General features: G+C 41.1%; 1 protein-coding gene across 1 annotated transcript in view; it reads left to right on the top strand.

The window, feature by feature from the left end:
* Nucleotides 1–1376: 1376 nt before the first annotated feature.
* Nucleotides 1377–22985, top strand: part of BARX2 (BARX homeobox 2) — a 56533-nt gene continuing 34924 nt past the window's right edge. Inside the window, exon 1 of the mRNA XM_089538246.1 lies at nt 1377–1593. Coding sequence (XP_089394372.1) covers nt 1377–1593 — 217 coding nt within the window. The remainder of the gene's footprint in view (nt 1594–22985) is intronic.

Below are 22985 nucleotides of genomic sequence, written 5' to 3'. Positions count from 1 at the left end.
ATATAAGGAAAGGAGAGGTTAAATCGTTTGCAATGACGCTTCGTTTCGTTTAAGGCGTGTGAGTCTTTTTGCAGAGAGATCTCGAAGCACCTTTGAGGCTCACTGGAAGAAAAAAAGTTGGCAGCAGCAAAGCGCTTTCGAAGACCAAAGCCTACTTCCTCCGATGCATTTTATTTTCCCTTCTTGCTACTATTCTTCTTCTTAAGCTCGATTTCTAAAGCGCTGTAAATTTGCACCGTTTAAAGATAAAACAAAACAAAATACATTGATTAATCAATATACTTTAATTAATTTATTTATTGTCGACTTTTGTTTGGTTTGTCGGTTTCTTTCGTTGGGAATCCAAATGCGAGAGAGACACAACGCTCCCGGGAATTGGAAAATCCTTGCTCCGAGGGATTTGGGGATTCCTCCCGGACCAGAAGGACTGGGAATGGAGGACAGGTCCTGGAAAAGGAGGACGTACCAAACCTAGCCCTTTGCCACAAAACGCAGCCCAGTTTTTACCCCTGAGTTGGCACCTTGGTGGCTTTGATTGCGCTCTATGGGTGCATCCAGACTGCGAGAATGATGGGGGTTGATCCCGGGATGAACCCGGGTTATCCCTGCAATGCGGATACATTGGAAAAGTGCTTTATTTCCCAATTCAAAGAGGTAGGGAAAGGACAAAGCCAAGAAAACTCACTTATAACTCAGGTTCAAAACATACAAGCAACGATCCAGTTTGAGACCGGTTTAATTGCTCTGAGGGATGCTGGGAAGTGTAGTTGATTGTGGGCCTAGAGCTCAATGTCTCACAAAGCCCCAGGCTTCCCTAGCCTTGAGCCAGGGCACTGAAAGCGCTCTCAAAGCGGATTATTTCTGCAATGTGGTGTTGGGTCCTCAACCCCCTGCCCTTGCCCCAATCCTTAGGGAGGAGGAAGAAATAGAAGTCCTCCTCCCAAGGATGATGATGATGATGATGATGATGATGATGATGATGATGATGATGATGATGATGATGATGATGATGTCTTGCAAGAGCGGGACGATCTCCTGAGTGATAACCCTCCCTTTGATTGACAGCCGGCGTGGCGAGGCTATATAGAGGCGGGGAAGGAGGGCGAGGGAGGCAGAGCTGGAGGCAGCAGCGCTGGGAAAGGAAGCAGCCTCGGCACTTGGAAGGGATCGAGGCACCTGGGCACTTTGCGGGGGGCATGATCCCTTAGATCTCTTAGTGTTTGGGGGGGATCGCTTCCCTCCAAGGATCCCTGCAGTTGGCTTTTGGTGATTAGGCTTTTATTGGAGAGGAAAGGATCCCTCTTGTCCCCATTGGTGCCACTGCTGCTGCCTCTTCCTCCTCCTCCTCCTCCTCCTCCTCCTCCTCGGTGCCAGCCATGCAGTGCCCACCGGGAGAGGTCCGCCTGGCCTCCGCTGGGCATCTCAAGGCATCAGCAGCAGCAGCAGCATCGGCTTCGTCCAGGCGGCGCTACAAGACCTTCATGATCGACGAGATCCTGGCCAAGGAGACCTGCGACTACTTCGAGAAGCTCTCCCTCTACTCCGTCTGCCCTTCGCTGGTCCTCCGGCCCAAAGCCCTCCACTCCTGCGCAGGTAAGATGGGCATGGATCCCTCAAAGATCCACCTGGAAGCCCCCTCCCCCCCCCCAGAGAAAGATTACTTCTTGTCTCACCTTTGAGGCTCCCGGAAAGAAAAAAGTTGGCAGCAGGAACTTTCCTAGACTTCAGCCCTTTGGTGGAGTGGGAAGTCAGGGACAGGGTTAGATTCACCACCACCATCATCATCATCATTATTTATAAAGCATTGTACATACTGAGTAGGTACTGACTATGTACAAATTGAAAGAAAAATGGGTATGTGAATTGAATTGAATTGGAATGGGCATTCTCACACACCAATGGACTATATATGCCGCCATCATCATCATCATCATCATCATCATCATCATCATTAAACTTTATTTATAAGGCGCACAGCGCTGTACGTACTGAGTACGTGCAAATTAAAACAAAAATGGGTATGTGAACTGAACTGAACCGAATTCCAGTGGACATTCTTGCATACCAATGGCACATATAGGTCTGTCCCTGGCTTTCCACTCCACCAAATGCATCTGAGGAAGTTGACTGAAGTCTAGGAACATCTTTCCTTCAGTTTGTCTCAAAAGGGCAACAAGATCTCTGCATACTGATTCCACAGATTAACATGGCTATATCTTTCAATTCTGCCCCAGAGAGAATATGCTGAGAGACCTTCTAGCACCTATGAGACTAACTAAAGAAATGCTACAAGATCTCTCTACATAGTGATTCTCTAGATGAACACACTCTGTCTTTGAATTCTAAAGAGAGAGAGAGAGAGTCAGAGAGAGATATAGTTTCCAGCCACTCCACCAAATAAGAATTCTGCATCCCCTTGTTGTGTGCCTTCAGGTATTTCCAATTTATGGAGACCCCATCATGGGGTTTTTCTTTTTGGCCAGTTTAGAATTATAGAACCATAGGGCCATCCAGTCCAACCCCATTCTGCCATGCAAAAACCCACAACCAAAGCACCCCAAGAGATGCCCATAGAGCCTCTGTTTAAAGGCCTCCAAAGAAGAAGACTCCAACCACACTTCCAAGAAAGTGTGTTCCACTGTTGGACAGCCCTTACTCTCAGGATGCTCCTCCTAAGGTTGAGGTGGAATCTCCTTTCCTGTAGTTTGCATCCATTGTTCTGGGCTGAGAATCTCAGGATCCTGAGGCTGAGAGAGTGTGTCTTGGCTATAGTCACCCATTGGGTTTCTATGGCCCAGCTTGGATTCAAACTCTGGTCTCCAGAGCCATAGTCCAAGACCCAACTATACCGCCATGCTTGCTCCATAGCCAGAAAAACCCAGAAAGATTCAAAATTGGACCAAAGTGAGAAGGGGGGGGGGCGGCTGTAGATTTCAACCACTTCCCCAAAATAAGGATTCAGCAGCTCCTTCTTGGTGTTGTTGTCTGCCTTCAAGTCATCTCTGACTTATGGCAACCCTATCATGGTTTTCTTCTTCTTCTTGGCATGTTTCGTCAGGGGATTGTGAATGCAGACAAAACACAGGAACAGTGGGCGATTTTCAGGGTTTCACGAGGGTGAAAAAATGGGGGCTGAAGGAAAATGAATAATTCTTATTTTGGGGGGTGAGGTCCATGTCTTCCTTTTGCTCCTCTGTAGCAACACACTCCCAGTGCTATTCCCCTTCAGCATAAAATAAAGATGGGGGATTAGAATCCAGTACAGTGGGCCTTTTGTATCTGCTGGGATTTGCTTGCAGGACCTCCAGAGGATACCAAAATCTGTGGATGCTCAAGTCCCATTAAATACAGTGGCAAAGTAAAATGGTGCCTCTTATAGAAAAGGGCAAAACTTTTGCATTTTGGAATTTATATTTTTGAAAATATTTGCACGCCGTGAATGCTTGAATCCATGAATATAGAGAGCCAACTGTAGTACCTTTATGACTACTTTATTTTAGTTGGCGCTTTCATAGATTTTCCATCCACTTCTTCAGAGGCATTGAAGGAGGTCAAAGCTGAGGCTGGGTCCCTTCCTGCTTTTCCTTTTTCGCTCCCCACAGTTTTATATTTATGGCAAGTACGATTGGATGGTATTTTTTAGTAAAAGGAAAACAATTAAGTGTCAGTGATGGCATAAGGATTGGAGTGTTGGACTCTGTGACTCTTGGGAGACCAGGGTTTGAATCCCTGCTCTGCCACAAAAACCCACTGGCTACTCACACTCTCTCAGCCTCGGAGGAAAGCAAACCTCCTCTGAACAAATGTTGCCAAGAAACCCCCATGGCAGCTTCACTTTGGGGCCACCATGAATTGGAAACAACTTGAAGGCACATGGTGACAACTATCTTCTCTGAGCGATGCAGGCATACTAGAAGGGGTGCATGAATATGCCTGCAAAGGATATTCAAAGCCCGTTCAGGGGCACCTCTCAGTGGCTGCCTCCTAGGTTGGGAAAAGTAAGTTTGTCCTAGTAAGTTTTCTGAACCTAACAAAGAAATGTGCAGTCTCTCTGACAGTGGTTCGACAATTTTGTGATTTCAAGATTAGCAACTGGCAGCCTGTGGACCAAATCGGTCCAGTTGAGAAAATGTCTATTTGCACTCTTCTGACAGATTGATTTATAGTATTTCTATACTCAGGGCCCCACAGGCATTGCACAACAGGTAAAAACCTTTAAAACGATGTGGTTCTTATTAACCTAAGAGCAGTTTGTAGTGCAGGATGGGGGCCTCCCCTGTCAGTGATCTTGTAAACTAGTTGCTGACCACATGGCAGCCGAATCTTTTCTGCTCAGTGACTCTCCTGCCTAAAAAGACTAGCCAAGTTCCTTCCAGTCTGAGTGTCTTTACAAAGCAGTTACTGGATTCAGATTTCTCAATATTAGAATCTTTCTTCTGTAAGGGGGAAAAAAGGCCACTGGCTGGATCCTCTAGTGACCATGTTGACCATGTTGAATGCAGCAGTAAACTCTTCTGCTTCTTTCTCTCCTACGATGAGCACATTTGGTCAAGCAGAGAGGTAGTAGAAACAATACACTGAAATTGAGGGAAGGTGGACTTTGCAGGCGTTGAAAGCCAGCCCAAGAGCATGCTTGGACATTCATCGCCAATGCGAGTTTTTAAAAATGCATTAACTATTCCCCTCTCCACTTTGGAAGCCCAAAGTGAGGAAATAAAAAGTGGAGGAGGAGGAGTGCTCAGTTTATGCGCAAAGTGTGCTGGATTCCTATGTGGATGATTGTGAACATGGAACTTAAAAAAAAAATCACAACTTATGGTTTCATTGGCCTGGAGTGAAATAGTCTATGCTTGTATGTGTGTGGACGTTACACACCTTGTTGAGCTGGACAAATGTGTCAGGAGTTAAAAAGTCAGACCAAAGGAGCTTGGTAAGGAGAATGATTTGGCCTTGCCTCCACTTAGGCATCCTCATGTATCTCCCACTCAACATTTTCTTTTATGGATCCTGGATCCCACCCAGGTTTTATTTGCATGTGATATGGAATGAAGCCTATAGCTGGGTTGCATTGGCCTAGAAATGGGTAGATTTGCAGTTTTATCCCAAACGTGGAAGTACTGTTTTACAACTTGGTTTATTCCCTTGGCAGCTAAGCATTAGGGGTTATGGTTGGACCGGAAAAGCCAATTTCAAATCCTTGCTCAGCTTTGAATTCATTGGGTGACCTTTGGAAATCCCCTGTCTCTTGGCCTAATCCATTTCAAGGATGATTGGGAGGAAAAAGTGGGATATATTTAACAATATTGCATTTTCTTTCCTTGCTAGGAAATAAATGTAACAATATTGCAATTTCTTTCCTTGCTAGGAAATAAATTTAAGATTCCAAGTGTTAACTTCAGTCAAAAAAGTTAGTTGCAAACCATAAACTCAGGGCTGAGTTGGGAAATGAGTACTCCTTGGGTTTAAATTGCTCCATTGAACTAATTAGTTATCATATAAGTGTGGACTGAGATTGCATAGAATCTCTTAGTGGCAAATAGATTTGTTTTGACAATGAGCCATTGATGCCAAAATCCTGACCTGTGAAAACATGTTTTGACTGAATCTCTGAATTGGACAAGACTTAGAGAAGCGTGGATCCCAATCCTCTATTATTATTATTATTATTATTATTATTATTATTATTTTGCTTTGAGTTAAAATGTCAGAAATGAGAACTCAAATCTCTAAAGAAATAGTTAACTTTTAAGGTACTATTAGATGTTTGATTTTTCTACAACAGAATAACATGGGTGGCCCTTGGGAAACAGAATGGGAAATGTGTACAAGAAAAAGATGCCTGTTTTAAGTATTTTAATGGGACCTATGCTGTTTTCAATGCAGTAAGGACCATGTGCCTCCCATGTGAAACTGTGCTATAAAGTTGGCAGATGTTGTTGGATCATGCCCATGGTCTTTGGATAAGTTGCTGTTGTTGTGTGCCTTCAAGTCGTTTCTGACTTGTGGCGCCTTGAAGGTGAATCTATCATGGGGTTTCCTTGGCAAATTTCTTCAGAGAGGGTTTGCCATTTCTCTCCTCTGAGGCTGAGAGAGTGTGACTTGCCCAAGGCCACAAGTCCCTTAAAAGCAAAATGAAGCCAGAACTAACTTAGAACAAAACACAAGCAATGCATTTATTTCACCAGGGATTTTGTAGATGTTCTGCTGACGTGAAAGACGGTTGCAATGTAGAAGCGCAAATCAGGTGCTAAACAACCTGTAGGAAATAAGTAAACTCCTCCAAATATGATTTGATGAAGGTGCTTTTCCTACCATTATGATTTTTTGGATGTTTCTTTAGATAACTTTCAAGACTCACAAGTCATTTTTATAATAGTGAAAATGAAGCAATTCATGTTAAAGGATATTTGCACTTCAAATTTGATAACTAAGCACTCTGTCCTGTACATATTATTAGTCAAAATGGAACTCCTATATGAATAGTATAGTACTACAACCTGGATTCCTAACTGTGTCATTGTTTTTAAAACAAAACCCCAAAACCTCAAAATTTGGAAGTGAATGTTTTATTTTGCTTTACAAATGTGCCGCGCAGTATATTGGTTGCTCATTATTATTACTGCTTTGTTAATTTTAATAATCATATTATTATTGCCCCAGTTAGTACTTGGATGGGAAACTACAGAGGAATAACAGGTATTGTAGGCAAAGTTTCAGAGAAAGGCAAACTACGTCTCTGAGTCTTCCTTGGCTAAGAAAACCCTATGAGATTCATGGGGTTGCCATAAATCAACAAACAACTTGAAAGATCTCCTTCTCTCGTGCATGTATGCGCAAACACATACACACACTGCAGCTGGTATCATCCTTATCTATGTAAATGTAGATAAACTGCCCTGTTATCTACATTATAAACTGTCAGCCATTTCAATAACACGTTTCTTTCAAAAGAAGGGGATTGAGAATGATGAGGATCTATTTGGGTTTTACAGTGGTACCTCGGGATACGAATTACCCAGCTTACGAAATTTTCAGGATACGAAAAAAATTAATTTAAAAAAACTGTTTCGGGTTAAGAAAGTTTTTTCGGGTTACGAAAAAACTTTTGGTGCTTTTCGGCGCTATTTTACACCAAATCGCGGCTTTTCCCCATTAGCGCCTATGGGGATTCGGCTTGCGAAAGCCTTTCGGGTTACGAAATTGACAGCGGAACGAATTAATTTCGTAACCCGAGGCACCACTGTACTTCAAATTCCACTCTGTGACTTTCTGTCCGATGAAGAAATTGTTTTCCTATTTGACTGCTAGATTGATGTTCTAAACACACATATTAAGGAGATGAAAACCTTACTAAATGAAATTTATTTTTGAGTAAATTACATTAGGAAATGACAGCTCTGGGCCGAAAGGCGATATTTTCCAGCTGCCGTCAATGAGATTGTGGCCATTTGAGATTCACCAATTTCATCCGCAAAGGTCTTTGAACGCCTTTACATCTTAGTCTGGAGAAACAGACTGCAAAGTATAAACAGAATGAATCATTAATTAAATGGTTAGAAAAGTGCCTAGAGGCCAAACCCCTCCTCCATGCTTGCTACAATATTATCTTGTCATTTTCTATTTTCATATCAATTTCCTCTGAACTTTCTCTTTTACGCCTTCGGTAAGCCAAGAAGTTTGAAGTAAAATAACTCCCCATGAGAGACCTGCAGGCAAGATTTTGTGTTACTTTTTCTACTCAAGTTATAATCCTTGAGTAGTGACGCAAAGCATGTCTCCGTTATAAAATGATGTTGGGATATAAATCCATTATTTAATCTGATCTGCTGGAATATATGAATTACCTTTCCATGCAGAAATCCCAAGGCAATCTGAGCAATGAGACAAAACCATTTGTGGGTTTCAAACGTCATCATTAAAGTTTTCATTCTCTCCTGGGAATAAATCTCATTTAACACAGTCATGCTAACATGCAACTAAACTTGTGCTCCAAGGTGCCATTTATCTTTCTCCGTTGTATGAAAGATCGCTTCTGTATAGATTCTATTTTATAAAAGGAAATAATGCCTGCTGAGTATCTACTAGCTCTGAGCAGTTTTAAAGTACACCCACTTTTCTTGGGTGGAGAGGGATGTACTTAATATTAAAAGACATAGGTTTTAATGAACTTTTTGTTGACAAAAGAGGCTACTCACTTTAGTTTCGCAAGTATGAGCCGTCTTTGTCGTGTCATAAAATGATTCAGTGGCTACTCATGGATGATGCAGTTTTAAACAATTATACATTTCAGTTGATTCAGATACAATCTCACTTGGTTCAAACACTTAGTTACTATGAAAGGATTTATTACAGATTACTCCTGAAATATAATTCTTTTGAGTGGGATTGGCCACAATATGAAGATCTGGGAACAGTTGGCCAGCTGGATTTGTTTTAAAAAAGAGGCCACAGACGTTTCTCCTGCTGTTGTTGTTAGTCCTACTATTTTAGACTTCAGTGTGTATATGTTCTGTACATACAATGCAGAAAGAAGAGACAACTGTTACTTCAAATTTAGGTAGATGCTGCCAATAATTTTTTTTAAATTATCAGTTGCCCTTTAAAAAAATAATAATCAAAATGTAATGGTTTGTAGCAAAAACTTTGGGGAGCCAGTGTGGTATAAGTGGCTTGGGCAAAGTTATATGCTGAGTTTTGGATTATGGATTTTGACTTACACTCTCTTAGCCTCAGAGGAAGGCAAAGACAAAACCCTGCTGAACAAATCTTGCCAAGAAAGGTTCACCTTAGGACTCCCATAACTCAGAAATGAAGGCACACAACACAAAGCACAAACCTCCATATATTTGTTATCCGCTGGGGTTTGGTTTCATGGATAACAAAATCTGTGGCTGCTCAAGTCCCATTAAAGACAGCAGCATAGCAAAATGGTGTCCCTTATATAAAATGGAAAATCAAGTTTTGCTGAAATCTAGCAGGTGTCACCCCCTCCTTGGGTTAAAATATGCTTTACACTTCCATCTATTTCTGGAAACGAGAAAAACAAAGTCATAGCCACTGGTTGATTTCTAACCATGGGGGGGAAGCAAGGAGATTTTTGAACAGTACTGGGAGTCCAAGTTGACCACAAACTGAACATGAGTCAACAGTGCAATGCGGCAGCTAAAAAGGCTAATGCAATTTTAGGCTGCATAAATAGAAGTATAGTGTCTAGATCAAGGGAAGTAATAGTGCCACTCTGTTCTGCTCTGGTCAGGCCACACCTGGAATATTGTGTCCAGTTCTGGGTAAAACAATTCCAAAAGGATGTTGAGAAACTGGAGCTGTGTCCAAAGGAGGGTGACTAAAATGGTGAAGGGTCTGGAAACCATGAAGCCCTATGAGGAACACCTTAGGGAGCTGGGGATGTTTAGCCTGGAGAAGAGATGTTTAAGAGGTGATATAATAGCCTTGTTTAAGTATTTGAAGGGGTGTCATATTAAGGATGGAGCAAGCTTGTTTTCTGCTGCTGTAGAGAATAGGAGACAGGGCAATGTATGCAAGCTCCAGGAAAAGAGATTCCAGCTCAACATTAGGAGAAACTTCCTGACAGTAAGGGCTGTTCGACAGTGGAACACACTCCTTTCTCGGAGTGTAGTGGAGTCTCCTTCCTTAGAGGTCTTTAAACAGAAGCTGGATGGCCATCTTTTGGTTATGCTTTGATTGAGAGTTCCTGCATGGCAGAATGGGCTTAGACTGGATGGCCCTTGTGGTCTCTTCCAACTCTATGATTCTATGATTCTATGGCTCTTTCTCTTGAAGTCAGTCCCGATGGCGTTGGATCCGTCCCCTCACTCCCTCCAAGATGGATGGCCATCTCTCAGGGGTGCTTTGATTGAGAGTTCCTGCATGGCAGAATGGGATTGGACTGGATGGCCCTTGTGGTCTCTTCCAACTCTATGATTCTATGATTCTAGCCTGAGTGAAATTGGGCAGCCTTCAGATGGACCCAAACCAGAGCAGTCTCTTTTCCAAGTTAGGGTCCAAACTGAATCTTGTAGTTCATGCAAACTCCTTTCTGAAAGCAGCAAGCATGGGGAAGTACGGATGCAACAGACAATTGTAGGGGAGGGAATTCATGCAATCCGATGCAGTTACACCTAGTCAGAGCTCACTGCAGTGGGAAAAGAGGAAAATTTAGCAAGATCTTCACAGAAAGGGGCATTATAAGGGAGGAATGGAGAGAGATAGGCCAAACCACCTAGATTTGTCAGGACAACATGATTACAGAATAGAACCATGTCAAATTAGAGGTTTCCCATGTCTCTAAACACAGCAATTAAAGCCTGAATTGCAAGGCTAATCCTGAAAAGGGATACATTCAGTGATCAAGGAAATGAAAATAACACAGAGAGAGAGACATATATGTGAAATTAATACGACTGTAATTAGAGCTGAATTTAAACTCTGGTGCTCTCAAACGAGATGTTGCCTCCAAAAACAGAAATACTGAGAAAGTTACTAGGCTGTTGCAAAATTTTGCATTGTGGGAAAATATTGTTTTCAATATCTATTGTATATTCCCCCAACATTTGGAGTTTAATTGACTTACTTTTACGTCTTCCCGTTGTGGAAGGCTGCAATGTGAAAGGAGACGACAGCATGTAACTTTGTCCAAGCATGACCGCCCTTAATTGAAACTGTGTAAAGTTTGCCCAGATATTACAGCAAAGTCTGCCGCAAAGAATGCTTGGAATAATAATCTTCATAATTAATCACTTCATCTTCACAGCTGTGCAGCAAGGACTGATCCTTCTTGCGTTGGGAGTCAAATCTCTTAGTATTTGTGTTGGCCGGAGTGGCAACAATCTCTTTGTTTTATCTTGGAGTCACTTGGTTGGTAGGGTCAAATATGCCTTTCCAATATTCTTGGAGATCCCACTGTGACTGGAATGAGATAAGATGTCTGCAGACTTACGCTTAAGCAGCATAGCAATCTAACACAACTCCTTTATGATCAAGCAGAAACCTTAAAAGCATTCTGGAATCCCAGACAGCTAAGTCTCACAACTGTCTCCAATCTCTCAAGGGATTGCCACAAATTCACAAGGTCTTCCGCATTAGTTTTCAGCAGCCGTGCCATGACCTTGACTTCTATTTACACAGGCAAGTTTCTAGCCCATCGCACAGCAAAACATGGAAGAACAGGAACATATTGCTTAGCAAAAAGTGCAAAATCCATTTCAGCCAGAAACTGGAGAAGAAAAGATGAGCGGAAAAGACAGCAAAGTGGGGGAGGAGATTTATTCAGTTCAGTTATTGGTGCTTTTCAAATTAAAAACACTGTCTATTAGATTTTAATGCTGAAATGCATCCTAGCTAATGCAAACTGTATACAGTGGACCCTTGTTATCCGCTGTGGTTTGGTTCCAGGACCCTTTGTGGATAACAAAATCTGTGGATGCTCAATCCCATTAAAGACAGTGGCATAGCAAAATGGTGTCCCTTATATAAAATGGAAAATCAAGTTTTGCTATTTGGAATTTAGACTTTTTTGGAATATTTTCAAACAGCGGGTGCTTGAATCTGTGGATATAAAATCCACAGATAAGGAGGGCTGACTGTATATCTTTAGTAAAACTGCAGTCTCATTCAAAGGATCTTGGGAACAAGTTCTGGAGTTAAGTAGATGACTACTAGGGGTTCTTTGGTATGACTGTAATCTTTTTGTGTGATAATTTGGAGAATTCCCTCCCTTTATAAAGGTCGGAATTTGGGAAAGTGGCTGGGGAATTCTGAGACTGTTGAAGAAAGAAATATAAGTTGGTTGTTGTTTGACTATAAAGTGTTCAGGAGTACTCAGAGAATATCTCCTATCTTTTGCTAGCTGTCACACTAAGAGAATGTGAGCCAGGAATGCATTTCTTTAATAAAGTTGTTTTCTCTTCAATTTATCTCTTGTCTAGATGTTGAATTTGCAGGGGTAATTTGCTGAGGGAGTGATTTTCCCCATCCATGTCTCCAAAAGTAACAGTGTGAAACTCCGATCTTCCTGTAAAATGTCTGATTTAAAATCAGTAGTAGTATAATAATATATTCTTGGTTGGTATTGAAAACATGGGATATTTCGGTTGATCATAGAATGGCTGTTCAGAGAGTGAGAAGCTGTGGAAATGGGCAAACTTAGATTGTCTGATGGAGAAACATACCACTTCAATGTCATTAGGAGTCACGCTGGTATTTTTTTTGCTAATTATTGAAATATACATTATTTCACTGTATTGCACTAGATTTGTTTTTGTAAAAATCCTCTGTAATTTAAATACGATGACAATGTGAACAGTAACAACAACTTATCTGTATCTGCAAAAGCAAACATGATTCTTAGTCAATTCTTTTTCGTTCCTTGAAAAACAATTGTCTGATGAAGACACTAATATCTTACCATTTTCATAGAGTAACCAACCCGAACTGGATTCCTAATACTACAATCATGTGCATATTTAGTCTCATTGTTTTCAAGAGTGCATGGTATCAAGCAAGTACCTACAGTTATGATTTACTCTGGGACAGACCATGCATATTATGTGCCCTTTCCCTGCTCTCCAATGTGTACAATTCTAGTTTGCCAAATTGAGTAGTGGTTGACTGTTAAACTAGGAATCCAGAGGACCAGGATTCAAATCCCTGCTCTGCCATGGAAACCGACTGGGGTGATGTTGGACAAGTTACATTCTCTCAACCGAAGAGAGATCACAGTCACAGTCTCTCACTGAATGGCAAACCTCTTTGCTCTGAATAAATCCTGTCAAGAAAACCCTAGGATATTGTTGCCATAAGTCAGAGCCAGCTTGAAGGAACATGGCAACAGTTCCCCAAATATGCATGTGTGCCACAGGAATATTGTGCAAAGTGTGTAAATGTTATGATGTGCAAAGTGTGTGTGAAGATGGCCATGGCTAGCAACAAATTCAGGATCTAAACTGAGTCTGGGAAATGTGTGTTCTCCTGGTTGCAAGGAACAAACAGTGGGAAAGTTGTCTATTTTATACCCTTCTCACGAGGGTCCTTGAATCATCTGGTGGATGATCCACTCTAATCAGGCTCTTCTTATGTCTTTATCATCATAGAACAGTATTGACTAAGGACTTTACAGCTTTTGATGTGCCTGTATTGAGAGCGGTAGGATGCGTGGGATGGAAGTGGTAACATCTATATGTCATTAGCATGAGTTCTCTGTTTGTGTTGACAGCTTAGATCATACTTTGGCAAAGAACAGAGGTACTATGGATGAAGGTGATCAGCTGGGCTGGGATTTCTGTGGTGCATCCACAGCTTCTGCATCCATTTCTACCAACAGTAAAGGAAAACTATAATGTCAGCGCTGCAGGATGGGAGTTTGTTTATTTTTTAACCCTATACCTCAGCAGGCAGGAAAGACTGGTTTAAAATGGAGGTTGGAGGAAGGCTACACCATCCTCCATTGTATATATGACACAAAGCCATAGTTGCTCAGATTTTTTACTGATACCATTACTCTTTTTGTGCTGCTTGTTACTTTTCAAAACATGACAGAGAAGGAGCCTCTGAGTTTGGGCCATGGCCATAGAAACACAGGAGTTTCTGAATCCTCCGTGAGCTGAACAGCACAGTCTTTCATTCGAAGGATCCCAAGCTTTGAAGCCTCCATATGGTTTAGCTATGAGACCAAGCAAGAACAAGATCAGTGTGGGATTAAGTGTGGCCAGTTGAGGCCTCCAAAGTCCATCTTCAGTGTTCATCTTCACTGTGCTTTTGTATGTGCCTTCAATTTGCCGACCAATTTGTGGTGACCTCATTTTCATAGCGTTTCCTTAGGCATGCAATACTCAAGAGGTGGTTTTGCCAGTTCCTTTATATGAAATACAGCCTAAAGCACCTGGTATTCATTTGCAGTCTCCCATCCAAGTACTAACCTGAACTGACCCTGTTTAGCTTCCACGACCAGAAGGGATCTGGTACCTTTAGGGTATTTAGGTCCCATCAGGTTGCTGATCATTGTGCGCTCTTGGATCGGGATGCAGCATCAGATCCCTGTAAATCTATAACACTTTTAAAAAGTCATGCACAATTCTCTTTTGCACGCAGGTGTTTTTGGATGGAGCTCTTCTGAATATCAAACTCTAATCTTTATGTAAAGTATATCAGGGCTTGTTTCCAAATAAACATGGATGGAATCAGGTGGTCCTTTGATCAGGTTCAGTCTTGCTAGAAAGCTCAATTGATGCTTCTGCATGTAAGCGAATAATCTATTGCAGCATTAAGTTAATTAGCAAAACACACTTGGGGTAAAGATGATCGCTATCTGTCAAAACTGTGGGTAAATATGAGTCAATTTCAGTCCTTCTTTGCTCCATTTACTATAATGATACAGTGTGACTTAGATGTTTATTCTACCCTGCTTTGTTCTTCTAAAATAAATCAATTTTCTTCTAAAATATTATCAAAATATATAAAAATACATTGCCTGGAATCCTGTTGGCAGGCCAACTTGTGTAGATCCATTCAATAAATTGTGGAATCCCACCGATTCAATGGGTTTACTCTAGCCAGAACTAACAACGGAATTTAGTCCATCGTGTTCAAGGGCATAATAATGGTGACTGTATATACAGGCTCAGTCTCCCTTAACTGAAATGCTTGGAAGAGTTTTGGATTTTGGAATATTTGTATACACATAATGAGATGTCTTGGAGTCTAGACATGAAATTCATTGCTGCTTTTTGTACACCTTATACACATAGCATATTATACATAATATTTTTAATACTTTTGTGCATAAAAAAAGTTGGTGAACACTGAACCATCAGAAAGCAAAGGTGTTACTATCGCAGCCACACAAAATTGTCGACAATTTTGGATTTTTGAGTATTTCAGATTTTGGAATTCTGGAGGAAGGATATTCAACCTGTAATACTGTAATACCTGTAATACCCAAAGGCTCTTCTAGATTGCTTTAAAGAAGCACAGGTTTTCAAGCTATACACCTTGGGTTGCATCCACTCCTTTCATTATTTTTAGGAAGTATTTAGTAATTTCTTGGATTTGCATCAGGGCTCTTCCATTCTTTTTTTTTAGAAAATAGAGGCATAGTTTGTTGAAGTGGTTTGAAGGACACCTTTCCTCCTCTCTGCTTTTCATATATATGTGTATGTGTGTTTGTGTGTAAGAATCATAGTGCAGCAGTGCTGTTTCAGTGGTGCACTGTGACACTCAATATTATTTATTTATTTATTTATTTTTGTTTAAAGAGTAGGGTGGGAATAAAAGTTTGCAACTAGTGCTGGAAATGATCAGAAAACACTCTGAAATATTAAAAAAAAAAGAGGACTGCAGCAATACACACACACACATCCAGCACAGCACAACCGTTTGACACATTTGTCCCTTCTTGGATGACAGAATTGCAGGCATACTTATCAAACTTGCAGATGACACCAAATTAGGAGGAATACCCCAGAGGACAGGATCAAAATTCAAAATGACCTGAATAGACTAGAAAGCTGGGCCAAAGCTGACAAAATCAAATTCAACACGGAGAAATGTAAGGTACTGCCCTTAGGGTGGAAAAACGAAATGCACAGATACAGGATGGGTGACACCTGGTTGAACAAAACTACAGGTGAAAGGGATGTAGGAGTCCAAATAGACCACAAGTTGAACATGAGTCAACAGTGCGATGCGGCAGCTAACAAGGCCAATGCGATTTTAGGCTGCATCAATAGAAGTATAGTGCCTAGATCAAGGGAAGTCATAGTGCCACTCTATTCTGCTTTTGTCAGGCCCCACCTGGAATATTTTGTCCAGTTCTGGGCACCACAATTTAAAAAGGATGTTGAGAAACTGGAACGTGTCCAAAGGAGGGCAAATAAAATGATGAAGGGTCTGGAAACCATGCCCTATGAGGAACGATTTAGGGAGCTGGGGATGTTTAGCCCGGAGAAGAGAAGGTTAAGAATAATATGAGAGCCCTGTTTAAATACTTGAAGGGATGTCATATTGAGGATGAAGCAAGCTTGTTTTCTGCTACTCCAGAGAACAGGACACGGAACAATGGATGCAAGCTCCAGGAAAAGAGATTCCAGCTCAACATTCGGAGGAACTTCATGACAGTAAGGGCTGTTCAACAGTGGAACACATTCCTTCCTTGGAGTACAATGGAGTCTCCTTTCTTAAAAGTCTTTAAACAGAGGCTGGATGGCCATCTGTCGGGGATGCTTTGATTGAGAGTTCCTGCATGGCAGACTGGATGGCCCTTGTGGTCTCTTCCAGCGCTATGATTCTATGATTCTGCAGAAGTCTAGTGTTTTGAAGTGCTTTCCATACATTGGACAGAATCCTGCTTGTGGACTAGACTAGTGGTTGCAACCTTTCCAGGGTGATGCCCTAGCAGCAAAGAAAGGCAGACAAAATTTGTTGGCTTTGAGCATCTTATTTCTACAGTGCTTCCCTTCCTTCATACATGATGCCACCGACTGACAATTGACTGCAAACAAGATTCCAGCCACTGTCTGTAATTGTAACAACTGCCTTGGAATGTAGGTCAGTATTATTGCCACCACTGTAGATGGAAGGTCCAAAGAAAGGCCACTATATTTTTGAGCCAGAGGTGAGAGCTGAACCAGGAAACCAGGTTCTAAGCAGCTGTATTACAAGTTGGAATCTATAAATACACAGACCTGTCAGACAACCTGTTTCCAGGTCAGATTATATATGTGTGATGGAAATTCAAAACGTATTCCTTCCCCCTGTTAATTTGGTAAAGAAGATAAATTAAAGAACACATTCAAAATGGAAAGTAGAAGCAGGCTATACCACTTTCCATGGGATCTACTATGCAAGGCAATGGCTGCTTTTTTCATTTTCCAGTAATGCCATTGCTGCTTGCTCATATCCTCCAGCATTTCAGAGATTAAAACTAGGGCCAATCATACTGTAGTTAAAATGGCAGAAAGTTATTCATGAAAAATAAGAGACAAGCTAGGAGAGACTTCAGCAATTTGCTTTTGCCAGAGCTTACTGGGAAGGAGAAGGTTCTGTTTCCTATTGTCTTCTTTTCTCTCCTGAATTGATCGAGTGCAAAATACTTTGGCAGTTAGAAATCATTTTGCATCAGCTGAACTGAGGCAGGATGAACAGGGAAAATAAGAGATAGAGAGAGAAACCAGGACATTTTAAAAGGAGCTGAAAAAGTGAGATGACAGAGGATTAATTGGGACTATCCCTGCCAAACTGTGACACTCGGGAAGCATGCTTACTGTGCTGGTTTTTTTGCCCTTCACAAAGGGAGAGAGTAGAAAGAGTCCATAGGTTTCCAACTCATGGAATGATCACAGCTCTTGAACCCTCCATGGGCTGAACTACATGGTCTTCGAACCTGCAGAAACGTATTAGAGAGACGTTTGGGTTGTCAAATAAAACATGGGTGCTGATATTTCTGAGCCTCGATCAGCCTTGTTGTTCTGATGGAAAACCAGGCTAGCAAACAGATTTATGGCATATTATAAAACAGTCCAGTTGTTGTGTTGGTGACCCCACAAGCACAACATGGCATTCTCCGTGGACAAGGTCAAACGAGTCCCAGCATGGCACATCTAGCACTGTTTTAAATTTGATCTGGGACACTCTTCGAAATCCGGGGTGGAAACCATTTCTGCTGGGAAACATTTAGCGGGACCCCTTTCCCCCTTTTAATTGAACGGATACTGTTACGGCATTCCTGAGGGACAGTGCCAGGCTGTGGGAAAGGGAAAGAGGAATGGATACAGTCTGTGAGATACCCTTCCACCTAAAGCTTATTATCTGAAACGTAACAGCTGTATTAATCCAGTTAAATAAAGCAAACACAATATTGTGGATAATACCTTTTATCAGGCTCATTTACACCTGAGGCCAGTGAGGTTGGATCCTGTCAGTCACATACTGAACTGGAATTGGGTGGCTGGTTATAGACACAATTGCCCTTTTGAATTTAAGTGTATTTGTCTGACACACAAACACACACACACACACACACAAACCATAGAAGGATCATTCAGATCCCCGCCTCAACGTTACAACTTTGGTGGATGTAATCCATGGATGTCACTGGAACAAAGAGAACTGAGCCCTTCAGATCATTCAGATATATATTTCAGCTGTGTTTCTGTATTTGTCAAAAGGCTGCACAGAAGATGCAACTGAAAAAATAATTACATGTTATCGTCGCCACAGATTAGGATGATGGATGTAAAGTAGGTTAACCAGAATTAATTATCATTGATAACAGTCCACAAGAGGGAAGTTTTGTTACCTAAGATTTGGGTAATGTCAAATTGCTAAATTCATTAGCAATCCCTGCCATGTATTTGCTAACCCAGAGTTTGTTGTCTGAAGATCTTAACTCATCCACAGCAGGAGAAGATGTTGTGATTCAAACTAATCCATGAATAGGTTTTTAAAAAAGAAAGTATATGCAAGATCTTCCATTTTCCTGGCCCACAAAAACATGAATGTATTTTAATTTTTTTAATGGTTTTAATTCTGCTGTTTTCTAACAAGCAGCTTGGAGACCTAATGTGGCTGAAAGATAACCTGAAAAGAATAAATAAATCCCAGTGGCATGTTATTTATTTGTTTTAAAATGACTAAGATTTAGTTTAAAATAAAACAAAACAAGTGACTGCATATTGCTATGTCACCATGAGATCCTCAGATGTAGGACAAAATGTTAAAACATTTTAATAAATAAGTAAGCAAGCAATGTGAAAGGGATGAAGTAAGCAGGAGGAAAGAGATGTGACCTATGATCACAAGCTAATAAAGCCAGAGGATTTGGGTTAAACCTTATTCATATAGGACCTTATTGCACACATTATTTTCCCCGTTATGGGAACTGGAAGGTGATGCGCGGGGACACGTGCGACCGTGAAAAACCAGATTTTACTGCACAGCAAATCGTACACAAAATGGCCCCATTCCATTCCCCAGCTCCAAGACGTCCCCATTCAGTGCTGGGGAGAGTTAAATGTTCAGGTCAGAAGTTTTCTGATTGAGCAAAACGGTGCCCCACAGCAATGAATGGTGATGGCTTGGTGCCAGGGAATGGAACACGGCCATTTTGTGGATGATTTGCTGTGTGGTAAAATCTGTTTTTTCCCGGTCGTGCATGGCCCCAAGCGGCCCCTTCCAGTTCTCATAATGGGGAAAATAATGTGTGCGATAAGGTTCTAAATCTGTGAATGCATGCTTACTCTTTAGACATCAAGAGACCAAAAAAGCTAACTGCTAGACATCAGCAGAGCTTTGGCAGACACAAGACTGACATAGGAAATGACATCCCTATGCCTCCCTCCATAACCTCCTATATCCTCCCAACTTTTCACTGTTGAAAACAAGGACGTGTGTGGCCAAGCAACGTCAGAGTGTGGTCAAGATGGCAACATTTATTCATGAGGAGTAACAAACAAGCTAGAAGAGGCTGCAGCAGTTTGCTTTTGTCTGGGCCTACTGGGATGGGCAAGATTCCACCCCTTCTCTCCTCTCCCTCTTGCTGAATTAATGCATAGTTAGGCAATTACTTTTGCCCTTTGGAAACAGTTATCATCATTATTTATTATGGCATACAGCCAGTACAAAGAAAAAATACAATAATGACCAAATATCCATATAGACACAATACGATCATGATGGAAATTTCACTGCCTTCATTGTTCCAAATGAGGTGAGGACTACTGGGCGATGGTTTGAAGAAGAGTGAAGAATAGTCTTGATTGTCTGCAGTCTTTCCTTCCATGTTATCCCCAAATTTTACCCATGTAATAATCAACTTTATTATAATCATAGATCATTCATAAATTTTACTCACCTTTGCCCAGTGAGGAAACCTGTGTGCTACAAAGGCTTGCACAGATAATACCTTTTTGATGTGAAGTCGAAGGCTTTCATGGCCGGCATCCATAGTTTGTTGTGGGTTTTTTGGGCTAAGTGGCCATCTTCTAGAAGAGTTTATTCCTGACGTTTCGCCAGCATCTGTGGCCGGCATCTTCAGACAATGCTGAAAATTTAGAGGAAGTGAACTAGAACATGGCCGCATATCCCGAAATACCCACAAAAAACAATACCTTTTTGGAAGTCCTAATAAAGGTATCACCAAGGAGCATCACTAGGGGGATGCAAAGGGTGCGGACAGCAGAAGGTGACATCTTGGGGAGGTGGCACCATTGCTTCCCAAACATCTGCCTTTGGGCAGAAATTGATGGTAGCATTTGCATGCATCCTTTTAAAATGCTGAAGAGATGGTGGGAGTGGGGTGAGGATCAGTGGGAGAAGAACGGAGACACCCCATATGTTTTGTTTTTTAATTAAATTTTAGTTTTTACATGTTAATTTAACCATTTTTTATTTTTTTCAAAAAATATTATTTTTTCTTTTTTTCTTTTAAAAAGTCACATCTTACCCAATTTTCACTTTAACTACATGAAACAATGCACATGGAAATATATTTAGGCTGTGTGTGTGTCATTGTAATTTAAAGATACAGTTTTAATTTTGCTAGTTGCCATTACATTCATTGATATACGGGAACTACGGTTTACGAGTAACCTTAGTATAAAGTTGTTTTTACTAAGGATTCAGTTTGGTATGGTATGGCACCATGAGTTACCACACAGGATGATGCCAACCCTAGTGCCAACCCAAGGTCCACAATATGGACCTTGGAATTTTTCCTCTAGTCTGCATGGCTGCCTCTGCATATGTAAATACTGGAAGGATAAACTGGCATCAATCTGGGATACAGCCCTTTCTGATCAATAGATTGTATGTACAGCGCTGTGTAAATTTACAGCACTTTATAAATAAAGGTTAATAATAATAATAATAATAATAATAGGCACAGAATTGCACCTTATGGGAAGTCAGGTTGAATCACAGATTGAATAGACATTACTTCCTATGCAAATAAAGAAGCCTTGGCAGAAGTTTATATTATATTATATCATATTATATTATATTATATTATCATCTATGGATTAGGTCTATGAAATTGTGCTATTTTCTTAAACAAGGTAATTAGGGAAATTGGACAAAATTATCGGGGAAATTATATACTGGGTTTAATAAAAAGTGACATTTGACATTGGGGAACACCGTTCAGTTAAACTTGTGAGAATAGACAACAGGATATTTCCTTTACCAGTTGCCCCCCACCAATTTATATCTGTTCTCTAGCTGTGGACTGAATCTATACATATGTGAATATGTGTGTGTGTGTGTGTGTGAGAGAGAGAGAGAGAGAGAGAGATAAGAGTGAGTCACATGAGTGTTTGTTAAGATTTTTAACTGATATTTCCTTTAATAAATGTTTATTTTTGTTTAAAGGGGGGGGGGACTAATTATGTTCCAAAATGCTTCTAAAAGGATCTGCTTTTCACATCTTCCCCAGTGAATGCAATGAGCGACTTGTTGAGCTTGCTGCCAGCAATACATCCTGCCCCATTTTCCATTCGAGTTCTGGATTTTCTGGTGCTATATTTAGACCCTTAATAACTATGTACCACTAGACTTAACTGCAAAGTCCCCAAATAGATGCTACCTAATGTTCCTTGAATGGAAGCATTATTCTGTTGCTTTCCCTCCCAGTTACTGTCCTACCCTTCCTCCTCCACCTTTATCAGAGTTTATAATCTTCTCTGGATTTTTGTTGCTCTTGGTAATCCAACTGTGCACATGTCCACCTATTTGATGATCTTCATATAAATAAAGAACTCATCCTCAGCTATGTGGATGAATGGCTTTTCATACAAAAGAATCAAGAGAAGAATCTGCGTATTATAGCTGTGGTTTGGTGTGCTTAAGTGCTGTGTGGGAGCCATGCAACAGTTGCTTCACGTACATTGTGAAAAAAAATGCAACCAGAGAGGTTGGATGAGATTAAGATTTTAAAAAGAAGAAGAAAAGAAAAACCCACGGGAACGATTGTCGTGAAAGCAAAATTGTAGGAATGAGTCATCGTATGTCTATACAAAGGTGCTGATGGCCTTGTGATGATAGATCCGCCATGCAATTTTGAAATACTTTTTTTCCTTCTGTCACTCAGGCCCCAAATGTATTTCCAGCCCAATCCAATGCATGTTTACTTAAAAGCCCCACATAGCTGAACTGCATTTATTTCTTTGAAAGAGTGAGGAGTGATAAAACACTTTTCACTCGCTGCCCCTCACTCCTGGAACCTTCTCCCCCCGCGAGCAAGGGCCATCACTTCTTTAACCAGCTTCAAAACAGAGTTGAAGACCATCTTGTTCAGAGAAGCGTTCCCAGGCATTGCATAATTGTCGCTTGCTATTTGATGTTCTTTTGATGCCTGTTTTATCAAACCATTTCCTGTATTGCTATGTACTTTATATGTATTAGCCTACTAGCCCCACCACCTTTCCCTTCTCCTTTTATGTCACGTCTTTTTAGATTGTAAGCCTGAGGGCAGGGAACCGTCTAATTAAAAAGATTGTATGTACAGCGCTGTGTAAATTTACAGCACTTTATAAATAAAGGTTAATAATAATAATAATAATAATAATAATAATAATGGACCAATTGCTGTAGGTTATTTACCCACAATGTGTACCTGGATATCACAGCCTTAACTGCAGGTGTACCATCCATTGGATCAATCAAAGACAATGCAGGAGATGGCATTCTTCCCCCACTTCCACAAGTCCTCCCTTGAACGCAGTCAGAATTGGCTTAAAATATGTAACATTTCATTTTGGACCAGGAAACAGAACTCACAAATTCCATGCAACTATGGCGGGGTACAAACCACCAGAAAGAGGTACGTCCCCAGTGCCTCTCTTTGCTCCACAGGAGCGCCTCAGGAACCAAATTGCACGGCGCTCCTGTGGAGCAAAAAAGGAGCACCGGGAAGTGGCTCCTTTTTTGTGGCGCACCTCCGCAACCTAAAGCGGCAGTGCCGCCGTGGTGACGTCGCA

Source organism: Sceloporus occidentalis, unplaced genomic scaffold, assembly GCF_023333645.1.
Source record: "Sceloporus occidentalis isolate IW3139 unplaced genomic scaffold, rSceOcc1.0.p SCAF_9, whole genome shotgun sequence".
Classification (NCBI taxonomy): domain Eukaryota; kingdom Metazoa; phylum Chordata; class Lepidosauria; order Squamata; family Phrynosomatidae; genus Sceloporus; species Sceloporus occidentalis.
The sequence above is the reverse complement of the archived record's forward strand: the minus strand, read 5'-3'. Positions and strand labels throughout refer to the sequence as shown.